The sequence below is a fragment of the Poecilia formosa genome, unplaced genomic scaffold (assembly GCF_000485575.1).
Source record: "Poecilia formosa unplaced genomic scaffold, Poecilia_formosa-5.1.2 Scaffold236, whole genome shotgun sequence".
Classification (NCBI taxonomy): domain Eukaryota; kingdom Metazoa; phylum Chordata; class Actinopteri; order Cyprinodontiformes; family Poeciliidae; genus Poecilia; species Poecilia formosa.
This window is the reverse complement of record NW_006800175.1, coordinates 571,146-585,281: the sequence shown is the minus strand read 5'-3', so window position 1 is coordinate 585,281 and position 14,136 is coordinate 571,146. Positions and strand designations below refer to the sequence as shown.

At 39.6% G+C, this 14,136-nt stretch overlaps 1 protein-coding gene across 2 annotated transcripts; it reads left to right on the top strand.

Moving 5' to 3' along the window:
- Positions 1-7,707: 7,707 nt before the first annotated feature.
- LOC103149788 (transcriptional regulator Myc-like) lies at positions 7,708-11,537 on the top strand. Of its 2 annotated transcripts, none has more exons than XM_007569103.2 (3): positions 7,708-7,874; positions 9,480-10,173; positions 10,445-11,537. In XM_007569103.2, exons 2-3 carry the CDS (start codon positions 9,513-9,515, stop codon positions 11,080-11,082), a joined length of 1,299 nt encoding a protein of 432 aa, XP_007569165.1. In that variant the 5' UTR covers positions 7,708-7,874; positions 9,480-9,512; the 3' UTR covers positions 11,083-11,537. The 2 variants fall into 2 exon arrangements, with proteins under 2 accessions (XP_007569165.1, XP_007569163.1); XM_007569101.2 differs by lacking the exon at positions 7,708-7,874 and adding an exon at positions 8,997-9,210.
- Positions 11,538-14,136: the final 2,599 nt, after the last annotated feature.

Here is a 14,136-nt window from a genome sequence, read left to right as displayed (position 1 = left end):
GATTTCTTTTGGGGGAATAATTCTAGACTTTTCCAAGATTGGGGGGGTCCGGACCCTCCCTAACCCCCGGGATTTACGCATGTGATTGAGATGCTTCACAGGTTAATAGATAGTTGTTGTGGACCTGGGATTTCTTTTTAATTTTTGCACTTCTCCATTATTGTACCTTCACGTAAATATATTCCACCGCTTGGTGATCCAAATCCATTTCTTCTTGAGAAATGAATAGAGTGAATTAATCTTCACAGATCACATTAAGAATGAAGATATTTCCTGACTTGTTATTCTTGCATATATTATCAGTCAGGTAAAACAGCAGTTTGGCGTAGTATTTTAAATAAGACACTTCCTGGGGAATAAAACACAAAAGCACAAACTCCAGTCCAGTGCAGCGAGGAACATTCAGGTCTCTGCGTTGGAGAAAGGAAACAGCAGCTACACAAGTAGACAACCCAACACAGTAGAACAGCTACTGATCTAACCTCAGATTTAATCTTTCTAACACCTACAGTACAGGTATTATTGCCCAGGTATTATTACCCATTCGTACCTTGGGAGACATTACCAAAACAGGTCTTTATGCTTAGATCCAGCCACAAAGACTCAAATGCTGATCTAAACTGAGGGTAGGTTGAGTATGTCATGTGACCCTATTAGTGACCATAGCAGTTCCAACAGTGTGATTGTTCTGGTTACAATTCATAAGTCTGGTATTCCATGCTCAAAATTAACTTTTGGATGAAAGTTGAAAAGAAATCAATTTGTTTTTGATCTAAGGACTAGGATTATTGCTGTGAAATTTTATTTAAAGAAAAGAAAAGAAAAGAAAAAAACCTAAAAGCTCAAGCCTCCAAATATTTACATTTTTGACAGGAATTTCTTTTGATGCATTTAATGTAAACTATATAAAAATGTGTATTTTTAAAAAAATTAGCTTTAACATAATCAAGGGCATTTTACTGGAAGTACAGTTATTTGAAAATTATTGACGAAACCCCAAGCATTTAAAAGCTACCAGTGGTGACAGTTAAAACTTATATGCACCTTTATTTAGGAAATCATGACATGACTTAATAAATCTGCGCAATGTAACATGACTGTCGACGATGAAAAAATATCCCTCCGGGTGTTTGTTAGTAATATCCAAAGATGGATTTTCACCCTTTGACCTACAAATATTGAATAACACTAAACAATAACAATAAAGCATCTTGTACATTAATCCAAAGAGCGACCAGTCTTCAAAGAGAGTGGTCTGCCATCTAGTGGCCACACTGAGTCGTTACAGCACCTCGCTTTTCCGGGGCAAGTTTTTCATGATCATGAATTATGTAAATAATTCAGAGCGCCATTTTTTTTCATTATGTTTCTGTGCAAGTTTTTATTATTATTATTATTATTATTATTATTATTATTATTATTATTATTATTATTATTATTATTATTATTATTATTATNTTGAAACTGATGTATCTGGTGCTGACTTATTTGTATAATTTTGTCCTTCACAAGGTATTTAAATCAATAATTTAAAATAACATGTTACAATTTTAAAAAGTGCATTTTAATTACTATCATTTCCAGCTTTCATTATCTCTTTTCTAAAGATAATTATAGATTCCCCCCATATAAGATGCTATACTTTATGAAAATGTCCCTATACTCTGCTGTCACATAATTTTTGAACACTAGATAAACACAAGAGCCCTCTTGTTGAAACCCTATCATCTGTCCCTATCATCTGTCATCTGTTGAGGCTCCTGTGGATATGGGAGTTTGGCTGTTTGTTTTTTTTCACACTTTACACCAGTGATTACCATACAAATTAATCAAATAATTGCATATTAAAGTACTTGATGCATTTGGAAAACCCAGGACTGATGAAAATCCTCCTAAAATAAATACAACAAAAACTGAATAAACTGTTGTTTATGTTTCCTTTGACGTCTGAGGTTTTTCAAATTCCACTTTGTATGCCCCCTTTTTCCACTTGGACGACATTTAGTGTTCGCCTTCAAAGGTTCAGAGCATACAGACAGACATTTCTGACCTTTTGTTGTTGCGAAATCATTCTGTATCCTCAGAAATCTTTTCAGTATGCTCTCTTCTCTTCAGCTCACCCTACAGGTTTTCTGCTGGATTTGGGCCTGGAGACAAAGATGGCTGTGGAATATGTTTAATTTGTGTCTGTTGAACTATTTCTGGGTTTTGAATAATTATTATGCAGGCAGAAATCACAAAAAAATACACAAAATACACATTTATATCAAGATGCAAAGTACCTGTTTAAACTAGGACAATAATGACACTGTAGAAATAAGGATAAAGTGTTTTTTGTTGTTTTGCTGTCTTGTAATGAGAAAACTGAATATAATTTTGAAACAAGTTGTGAACGAAGTTGGAAGGAAATTGAGGAAACTATTTGTTGAATGTGTAGAGCCCCCTAGTGGACACATAGGATTATTTATTTTTATTTTTACACTCCCTAGCAATAACGTTAACACCCAGTGAATTGATCAATTTTCAAGATGTTTTCTACACCTAATCAGTAAGAATGTATAAACAGGTTTTTACTGAGGATCTTTGTATTTTAAGTTTATGATGCCACGCACTTAGTGACATTCTCAGATACGTTCACACAAAACCCACCTGGAGTATTTACCCTGCCACTCCAAAAATATGCTTAATATTTGCCAATTTTCAAAAATAGTTTCCTTTTTCTGGAGAATAAATTCCTCATGTGGTGCTGTGAAAAAAAAAATCACTCCCTTTCTTTCATTTTATCACAATTAAATAAATTATTAAACAATGTTTTGCAAACAGGAATTGTATTTTCAAATGATGATTTCAGCTATTAAAAAAAAACATCTCATTTGAATTTATGTGACTGGACCACTTCAAGTGCTTATATTTATACTGCTTGTGGGAAGAAACCCAAAAAGTTTCACCCAAGTCATAGTTCAAAGCGCTAAGGAAATGTAAGTAAACTTCTGATTTTGACAAAAAATACATTAATCTCTGACGTATTCCTTCTCTCACTGAGGCATTTCACAAATATAAATAATTTTGGTATTCTAACTGACCTGAAACGAGACGTTTAGTCTGATTTAACCTCAGACAATGAGAAACAAAAGTGTGTAAAAGTCTGGTTTCAACTGCACACTGAACAACCTGGAAAAATTGATGCAGACTACATGTACGTTTTAATACTGCATTACTCAAACATTGCTTTAAAGTGCCATAAATCATGAATTAGGAATTGAAACATTGTGAAAGTGCAGCTGTTGCCTTTACCTTATGTCTCTTAACAACCTGTTGTTACCGCGATAAAACATTCAGGTTTTTTTCCACAACAGAGCTAGAGAGAGATTCTTTCACCTTTCTTTCCAGCACAAAGGGAAACAAATCAAAGCAGAGAAGAATAAAAAACACAAACCCACCACTCTGTTAACATGACCACGCCGTATATGTTAGCTGTTTCAGGCTTTGTCAATAACTGTCAGTTGTTACTATCAATAATTAATGACACAATTAGCTGTGGACCGGGCCGATTGATCCGCCCGGCTCTGGGTTGTCCTCTCACTGACTGAAGCTGTGCAGCTATTGATCTTCCAGCTCTTCATGCTGACTCGTGTCTTGGCTGGATGAGGAGGAGCGCGGCCCTGATTTATCAATACGTCTCTGCTGATGTGTCCAGCTGCCCGACATCAGCATGTGTCCGTCTGGCTCTTCATTAAATGCTTTTAAGTGCAGCGTATGCACAACTTGGTCAAACACCATCAGCGTTTCTGCAGTGGAGAAACGACTCTCCTGATGCTGGTGAAGGGAAAAAAAAACAAAAAAACAAAACGCCAATGACATGCAATGAATGCGGCTAGCTGCAGAAGTTTAAGATGCATTTTTCTGATGTAGACGGTTGAATTTGAGATGAATTGTGACAGATTGTTGTGATGAAGTTGTAACATGGAGAAGAAAGCCACAGACCAATCAAATTAAACCAAATTATCACCCTGATTGCATTTAATCCAAACTAAAGTAATTGCAGTAATATTCAACTATATAAACAATTTGAAGGAAAATCTAAATTTATGGTTCTTGTGTCAAATAGTCTCGTACTTTTCCTTTTATTTACATACTTTACATTTATTTCAGTGGCTCTAATCACTTTTCCCACACAGGACCATTCACTTAAAAATAAACACTTTCATTTAAAAACTGCATTTTGTGTTTATGTTGCTGTTGACAAATATTTATAAATCGGTTTCATATTCTGAAACACTGAACTGTGACACACATGCAAAAAAAACAGGAAATAAAAAAGGGGGGAAACTTTTTTTTTTTTTTCCCCACAGCTTTAAGTTTAGAAAGCTTACTCCTGGAAGCATAAATATTATGGATCTGTTTTTCAATCTTCGCTTGTCTGAACCTCTGGAAGTTCAATCAAGTTCTGGAAAATCTTCTGGAAGTTTTTTTTCCAGAAGTTTTAAGATATTTCCTATGCAGATATCGATCCTGAACGTTTTGGTTTCACATTTTGTCAGCAACCTCTCAGACCAAGTTGATGTAAAACTTTAACCAGATGTGCTGACGGACATTTAACCAAATGATATTCTTGTGTGGATTCGTTTTTTGCAACAACTCCTAATTTATGCATCTAATTCCTGTATTTTAAAAGTAATCTGAGTTCTTTCTTTCATCACAAACAGCCATTCAAATGAATAATTAAAAGCCCAAAATAAACGGAAAAGTCACACCAATAATGAGTGTATCTAAACATCACTGCAGCTGTTTTTATAATCAAATAACTAAACTTAGGAACTGAGACGAATGTAAAGATTTGAGTATTAAAAAAAAAAAATCCCAAAAATACGCATATCCTTAGATTTCATCACAGTCCTAACACGTGAGCAGATGTCAGCGCAACGCCTGAAGGTTGAAATGTATTCGAAGCCGCACAGCTCAGATCGTTAGATCTGTGGTCAGAAATAAGGGAAGTTCAGACCAGCAGCATCCGAGAGAAAGGGAACAAAGGAAGCTGCTTCTTCCAAAGTGTGCTGAACAAGCTGATGACTAATTCAACATTCGAGAAATCCAACTGCAGAATTCGTCTCGCATGTCCTGAAGAGCATCACCCAAGAAGGACAATGTGCAGCTGGAGATTTAGAGGAAATTAGCTTCACAGTTTTGAGTTTCTTCACTCGGTTTTCTTTTATGTCAAACACTCAAGCGTCTGGTGCCATCACTGTTAGATTTAGTGCCACAAATGTGTTTCTGCAGGTGAAAAGCCTGAAGACTGCTTAGGAAGCAGCTTCTACTGGCAAAGCTTTCTTATCGATGGGTTAATGTTTAAACCTCAAAAGTTGCCACTTCATCTTCCTCTCTGGCAGACAAGTGAAAGTTTAGGGTTGAAACTGATATTGGGAACTCTTCATAACTTCTTCCAACTTGACAAAGACTCTGTTGGCACAATGTTCTTTAAGTTGGTGTGTTCTTTAATTTGGAGGTTAGAGATCATGGAGCAAACGCCTGCACTGGGTCCCCACCTATCAGAGGAAACAATGCCAGTCCCTGTTAAAAGCTTTCCTCTGTGTCCTCAGGCGCCGTGAAACACGGTAACGCAGGAAACATCCGGAGCTGATAAGCAAAGGCGGCCACACCGCTGAACCTGCCGGTTATGATCAATATCCTGCTCACAGCGTCTCGCTGCGAGGAAAGGAGAGGCGTGAGAGAGAGGGGTCCGAGGGCCGAGCGGCGAGGAAAGAAGATCTGCTTCAGTCTCGGTTTGGGGATTTCCTTCTCCTCTTTCTGATAACAAGAGAAACTCATGCAATTTATCTGCAGTTTTACCAAATTCTTCCAGCCTTTGCCTTCGGCTCTCCTCTTTCCAAAAACCGGTTCTGCTAGAGTCTGAGGTGATTCTTTATGAATGAGTTCCTGTTGTAAAAATCATAAAGCTGACTCTGCTTCTTCTCAAACATTTAAAACCCCATGTGTTCCTCTTCAGAATGAAAAGAAGGACAATTCAATAAAACACAAAAACAGAGAGAATAATTAAGTGGTTTTAGGGTTCAGACAAACAGAAAGAGCAAACTAGTTTCCCAAAAGACTTTAGTGTCATTTGGGAAATAAAACCAATGAAACAAATATCTGTCTTATTGCATTCAAAGCAAATGTCACATCAGCACAGCAAATCTATTGTGAGCCCAATAAAAGCATCTAAATCTAACAGGGTTTGTTTCCCTGACCATCCTCCTCCCTGTGTCTACTGGCAAAAGAAAGACAAGAAAGAAAGAGAAAAGCATTTCTTTTTTCCCATGTTTCATTTGTCCTGCACAACTGGAGTCCAAAGTGTGGCTCAAGGGCCATTCATGGTCCTTAATGTTACAATTTTGGTCCTCTTCAAAATAAGACAGAACACGTTAAAGAAAACAGATATAAAGCAGCTACTCACCTTAATCTGCCTGTATCTATAGTCACGGTGAACAAAATATCTTATCATCGTTACAGGAACCAATAAGGGTTTCAATAGGGGAGGCACCAGGGATTTTATTGGAAATTTTGAGTAACATTTTACTGGGAATATCCCAGTTGAGATTGTGCAACTCCAACAAAATATTAATTTATTTTAAGGAGTTTTACTCATCTTTGTCAAAAATCAAGTCTTTTAAGGTCCATGTCCTGGTATTATACAACAGCTACACACTGACTTTTCAAATGTGATCACCGGTGATAATTGAGAATGAGCTATTTAAAAAAAAAATCTTTAAATTGTTTTTACTTAGAAACAGCTGAGAATGCTAAATGTGCTGTCTTGAAGTTCAGCAGGTCACAGAATGGTGCAAAGTTTCACCATTCCTCTTTTCTTGTTCCTTCCCTTCAGCGAGCCAAACTTTCATCTAATTTTTTATGGTTTTATTAGACTTTTGCCTTCTTTTATTATTTTTTTTAATTATTATTATTTACATTAATAGGGATTCAAAAGTCTTAAATTAGTAGTTTGTTCAACCACCTTTTGATTCAGTTGCAGCATTTGGTCTCCAGTGGTTGGGTGAACCTCCCACACAGTGATTTGACTATACTTATCTGTTTACAGCAGGTCTCTAAATCCATCTGATTGGAGACATATCTTGTGCACAGCCCTCCACAGAAGACCCAACAGTTTTCTGTGGAGAAACTTTAACATTTCTCTCACAGTCATGGCGGCTGTTGTTGCTGTAGCTGCACGCGTGGATTCTAGAAATTTTTTTTAAATTCCTGTTTTTTCCCTTTGGCTTGCATTTGAATAATTATTTATTCATGACTTTGTCCACCTTACCAAGCTCCCATCTGAAGAGAACTAAACTTGTATCATGATGCAGCCACCACAATGTTTCACTGTGGATATATATTTCTTAAGTTTTATATTGAAATAATTTTTTAGCTATTTTTTATTCTTCCTTGAGTAAACTTTTGGTCAGCTCCTTTTCAATTTTTTTTTTTAGTAATATGTTGAAATGGTGCTACTTTTATTTTTTGGTTGCTCTACCTAGTTCTGATGCTGAGTAGTCACATTTTAAAATACTTTAATTCAGTAAAGTCATAAGTTATTCCCTTAAATCACGAATATAATTTAAGTCTACTCCTCCTTCATGCAGATACAATAAAAGTTGTGGTTTGTTCATCAGCTAGAGTTGGTTTTCCCACCCATTAGATGCGATCCTGCGCTCTTCCTATGCACCAGCAGAGGGCGGTCTAAGTCCGTAAAAACTCCTCCTCGGTGCTCACTCTTCCGTCCAACTGCGGTGTGGGTCTGATTACTTTAATTGCTTCCTTCCTGTTTTTAACTGGTGCCAATCCCTCCAAGTTAAAGAGGATCCTCTTTCCTAAGGACGGCGGTAAATATTCCACACTTTATTCAAGTTTGTGACTGCATGTTTGACATGCAGCCACAAACTGCAGGTATTCAGCGTTGTGGCAATCACCTGTTTCAGCTGGTTCAAGGCTGTCAGCTGCTGCTGCACACACACCAAGGTGATCTGCAGCACCTGTGGTCCTGCAAAACTGCTGTTTAAACGGCGCAAACATGACGCGTTTTGCGTCACTTTGATAGAAAAATAAGAGTGAATTGTGCCTTTCTCTACATTAATGAGTTAAAATTGGTCAAATGAGTTGTGGGTTGATTATGTAGACGTCTACGTTTGGGAGTCTTTTCTGCCTTGCTTGCATATATTTTGAGTGCAGAGTGAGACTAATACGTAAAAAATGTTCATACTTTTCTGACTTGTTTGACTCAGTAACAGAGAGAAGTAGTAATTATGAGACATTTATGTCTGAATTATTGGAAAGCCAAGTAAAGTAAAAATAAAAAGTGCCAAACCTCCAAAAAATTATGCAAAGTAATAATCAAAATTCTAAGAACAAATTGACAGATTTCTAAATCGTATTCGTGCAACAATTCGTGAAAACTACGCTATTCCTGTTCTTAAATATTCTCATTTGTGGCTTATCAAAAAAGGCCCACCAATTATTATTATATATATATTTTCTTTGCAAATTTCACCTACAACCAACCACCTGATCTGGCGTAAACCCAAAGAATGGGCCAGTACCCAGCCAGGATGAAGATGAGTCGATGGACTCTTCTGAACCTGTGTTGAAATTCTGCAGAGAAAATATAATGGTGCCCAGTCCTGACATAACGACCTGTCATTACTACCGTCTGTTAGTATTTTTGTGGGTCGTCAACACTACTATGACCCCTCCCACTCCCACAAGAACTAGATACCGTCTTAATCCTAAAAGGGCGAAAAATATTGCAGCCATAAACTACGTTTGCCGTTTGTATCGTGTCTTGTGAGAAGGAGTGAAGCCTTATCGAGTGTAAATTATTTTAGTTTTGCTAAAAACGTCAAATAAAACCGGGTCGTGGCGCATTTTCGTCGCCGGTCACCGTTTCGCGGGAAAAACTGGCGGAAGGATCCCAGACGGAGTGATGCGGCCCGCTTAAATAAGCAGCTGCAGAACGCGCAGTTGCTAGTATCACGCTGCTTTTAAGGCGCTGTGGGTCGTCCGGTCCAAGTCGCGTCTGTACGTATGCTTCATTACGTACCCACTACGCTGAGCTTTACGACGCCCTCCGTGGAAGGATTTAATGTCACAGCCGTCGTGGAATAACTTTCCTGCACGTTGTTTTTTAGCACCTCCTTTCGCCCACTGTGCAAAATCTGAAAGGTAAGGATGAGTGAGGATCTGCAGAGTTGTCATTGCGAAAGCGGGGGTTCCCCCTCCGTACTTATTTTACTAACTGGTTCTAGTTTCTGCATGCACCTGCTGCTGCAGCACCTGTGCATGCATGCAACGCGTGCACTCGCACACACAGGGGTCAGTGTTTTGGAGTGACCATGTGATGTTGCACACACTCTTGTAGGATTGGAGCCAAACAGCTGTTTGCTGCTACAAACCTAACCTGTATTTTGCTCTTCTTCTTCTTTTTCCGCCAGCTTCGCAATAAGGAGAGCCCCATAACAGGAATCATGCCGCTGAATTCAGTTTTGGCGAATAAGAATTACGATTACGACTACGACTCCCTGCAGCCCTTTTTCTACTATGACAACGAGGAGGAGGACTTCTACCCGGAGCAGCCGCAGCCTCCGGCGCCGAGCGAAGACATCTGGAAGAAATTCGAGCTCCTCCCGACCCCTCCCCTCTCCCCGAGCCGCCGGCCGTCGCTGTCCAGTCTCTTCCCCTCCACCGCCGACCAGCTGGAGATGGTCACCGAGTTCCTCGGCGACGACGTGGTCAACCAGAGCATCATCTGCGACGCAGACTACTCGCAGACCTTCCTCAAGTCCATCATCATCCAGGACTGCATGTGGAGCGGCTTCTCGGCGGCGGCCAAGCTGAAGAAGGTGGTGTCGGAGCGGCTGGCCTCGCTGCAAGCCGCGCGGAAAGACGCCGCCGCCGCCGCTGCTGCAGCCGCTTCGGTGGACCCGGCTGCGGGTGCTGCGTGGAGGCTGAACAGCAGCTACCTGCAGGATCTCAACACGTCCGCGTCGGAGTGCATTGATCCGTCTGTGGTTTTTCCCTACCCGGTGGCGGAGACGCCCAAGCAGACTGCAGGGACGGTGCGGAGCAAGGATCTGGGGCTGGACACGCCGCCCAACAGCGGGAGCAGCAGCAGTTGTAGTGACTCAGGTAAGCTGAATGGGCGCTGCGCAAGAGGGGGCGCCAAAAATGATGGCATTTTCTGTATTTAAGAGCAGTTTATGCAGTGAACCCCCTCTCCCCCCCAGAGGGTGATTGTAATGTGTCTGCATTCACCTCAGAAAGTACTTAGCTGAGCCCCTGGGCATCCATCATGCAGACACACCCCTCTCCAGAGCATGACTGCTGATTTAAATGTAAAGAGTTGCATGGTGTGATTGATTTATTTTTTATTTTTTTGTATTTTTTTTTTTTTGTGTAGAAGAAGATGATGATGAGGATGAAGAAGATCAGGAGGAGGAGGAGGAGGAGGAAGAAGATGAGGAAATCGACGTGGTCACCGTAGAGAAGAGGCACGCGGTGAAACGGTGCGACCCCAGCCCAGTGGAGAGCCGGCACGCAAGCCCACTGGTGCTGAAGAGATGCCACGTCTCCACTCACCAGCATAATTATGCCGCCCATCCATCCATGAGGCACGAGCAACCGGCTGTCAAGAGGCTGAAGCTGGAGAGCAGCAGCATCACCGCAGCAGCAGCAGGAGGAGGAGGAGTGAGCGGAGGGAGCTCCAGCAGGGTCCTCAAACAGATCAGCAGCAACCGCAAGTGTTCGAGCCCGCGAACGTCCGACACCGAGGACTACGACAAGAGAAGGACTCACAACGTGCTGGAGCGCCAGAGGAGGAACGAGCTCAAGCTGAGCTTCTTCGCCCTGCGAGACGAGATCCCAGAGGTGGCCAACAACGAGAAGGCGGCCAAGGTGGTGATCCTGAAGAAGGCGACAGAGTGCATCTACAGCATGCAGTCAGACGAACAGAGACTCGTGTCACTCAAGGAGCAGCTGAGGAGGAAAAGTGAACTTTTAAAGCAGAGACTTGCACAGCTACAGGGTTCTCGTGTTTAAAAGATAACATTTAAGACATGTTTTTCTTTTTTTTTATGTTATGAAAGTTCAAGAATTGATGTACAGTTGCATGCAGATGTTTGATGGGTTGAATTGTTTGGAATCTTTGATTTCAATGTTTAAACTGCCTCAGCTGAAGTTATGGGTGGATAAAATATTTAAAAGTTTATTTTTATTAATAAAATGTTTAAAATGGGTCTGTCCTGTTCACAGACGGCTCAAAGTAAAATATAAATTTTTATGTTTTGTAAATAGGTAATATTTCTTAAGAAAATGTATTTTTCAATTGCAAATGTCTGAGTGAGACTCACTTTTTGTTTTTTCTTTTGCAATATGTTCTTTGATCTCTTTTGAATTATAAAAAAAAATGTTTTCTTGAATTTGACTGTTTTGTGTTGCACTAAACATCCAAGTGTAAACAAGGATTAAAAGAAGGCAGATCTGCATACATGAGCCTTTACATCTGAGCTGGACAGATATTTGGGTGTGGTGACATTATTAAGGATACGCATGTGATCTTTATCTAAAGGGAACGGTTCATAAAAGGTGATGGTATTTTAATCTGAATTGTTTTTCAGTTAAAATGTAAAATTTAATAACTTCTAAAACATCTTTGAGCAAGGAATCCAAAGTGTGACCTGTATCTTTTTATTAAATACACAAAATTGTATAGAAATAGTGACATTTTTCTTAAATAATCCATAAAATGGTGTGCACACTTTTTGAAAATATGCTCAGATTCTGTAACTTTAAGCATGTGTAAAACCCTTTTACAAGTTTAAATAAATGTTAAAATACTCTGAAAAATATTTTAAAATAGCGTAAAAATATTAGATTGAAAATAAGTTTTTGACATTTCGATCAAATTCTGCTTGAACTTACATAATATTCCCATTAAAAGTAGCAAATTTAGATTAAAAAATCTTTCGAGCTCTATTAAGCTATTCTAAAATCAGTAGAGTAATGCATTTATTATAGTTGATCAATAAAATAAAACTTTATGCTTGATTTTCACGTAGAAACGTAGGTTCCACCTGTACGTCACACCTGACTCTACGTCAGCCTGTCCCTCGAGCTATTTTTCCAGTCTCCCCGTGACGTCACGCGCCCTATCCCTGCTCACTCTGTGAGCGCGTGGTCCTGGTCGCGAGCACATGGAAGTGAGCTCGAGTTGAGACGCGCCTCCGACCATCTCCATCGTGCAGACATTAATAATAATAATAATAATAAAACGGAATATGACCAGAAAGATGGAGCATCAGGAACTGAGACACAGCAGCGGGTTTTTAAACTAAATCTTCCTCTAAGATGCACGAGCAGGTAAAGCTGGTTTATCTTTCATGTCTGCATCTTGTAAACTTCACATGAAGCGGTTTCTGGAAGCATAGAGACCGCATGGAGGATTTTATAAACCGTGAATGTGACTATCTCTACCTGCGTGGAGCGATTGTTCTCAGGAGGATTGCTGTGCTCGGCTTGCTCCGTCTCTATTGTCTGACCAACTCCTGGTAATGCTGCAGAGTTTGGAGCTCAGGCTCTTTAAAACATGCTGTTTTCAGATTTATTCCGTTTTTATGCTCGGGATGACAGGATTTAACAAAGAGAAAGGCTTGTGCTGCTTTCAACCATGGCTTTGTTTCTGCTGTTACTGTACTGCACAGTTCAGGATCATAACAAAAGATAACAATAGGCATCAGTGAGAGCTCTGTGTAAATGCACGTGGGTCCTGAATCCTCAGGTTTTCTTCACGGGTCGCACAAACCTTCCATGCTGCAAGCACAGATCTTAGAAGGTGTATTTTTTTAAACCATTTGTTGGTGAATATGTGCTGTAAAAAGCAGTAAAAGAGGATGGCGTGTAGCCTCTTCAGACATGAGAGCAGGGGTGTCTCCAGAAAGTTTTAACATGGTGGCCAGATGGTGGTCTTTGTGTGGAGCTCCAAAACCAAAACCTCTGTAGAGGGGTTTCTATTATCTACAGGGAAGAATATGTGATATTAACCAAATGAATTAAATAATTAATGTAGATGAATAAGTTAATACATTTCCTACATTCTACAGTGGATCACCAATATTCGCAGAGATTAGGGAGCACAGTCACCTGCAAATACCTAACATTCACAGATACTTGAGACTCTGTCTAAAAATGCTCATTAAAGCCTAATTTAATAGTCCAAACAAATGAAAATTAGCTTAATTTGTATTAATAAGTGCTAATCTTAGGACTGTGACAGAAGCTAAAATCCACGGTCTAATTTAACTCTACTCTTTTTGGTACAACCAATCAGCATCAAGGAAAAAAAAAAATAGTACTCCTGTACTGGCTGCTTTGCAAACGTCAACCAATAGCGTGTCAACTAGCATTGCAGGAGTTCATTGTGTATTTAAAATGCTGTGGAGATTTTGTGTATCCTTCTCCTGACTGATGCCTTTGTACAGTGAGATCCTTTTGACCATTTCTAACATCTGCAAACTGACATAAATGAACAGATGTCAGGAAAATCCTACTAGAACAGTTGAACTTTACGTTTCTTTAGATTCTCTATAATTGATGGCAGGCGTTAATGCAAGAAAGCTGAAACGGGATAGAATTATTCTAAAATAAATTGTAGTTTATTGGCTACTTCAAGCTACTAAAGAAAGTTCCACAATCATCTGCATTTTCTCGACTGAGGTTGGGTCCGATGAAACACCAGTTCTAAGTAAAAAGTTGCCATGTGAATGTTAAAAATCACACAGAAGCTATTATATCTCCCCCAGCTGCCACAACCGATGTACGTTTCAGCTAGCGAGATGCTAAAGCTCACAAAGAGTAGTTTGGACATTGGGATGATGCAAGATGTTTATCTGGTGCCTTGCAGCGCTCTCTAGAGTAGTAAGCTGTATTTTGGATGTAAAATAAGTAATATATTTTTCTATCCTGGTTACAACTGCCATTTCAAACCACATTTCTGTGGCCAAATTTTCAGCATATAACCAGGTCCTGCGCCACTAAAAATACATGCACTGAGGTTTAGCCCAGTTCTGTCAAACACTTAGGTAAGGTAATTTTATT

Bases quoted from the DNA above. Each gene is read 5' to 3' on its own strand.
- LOC103149788 (XM_007569103.2), top strand. From the start codon at position 9,513: ATGCCGCTGAATTCAGTTTTGGCGAATAAGAATTACGATTACGACTAC. The intron at 10,174-10,444 runs GTAAGCTGAATG...TTTTTTGTGTAG, and splicing joins CAGCAGTTGTAGTGACTCAG to AAGAAGATGATGATGAGGAT.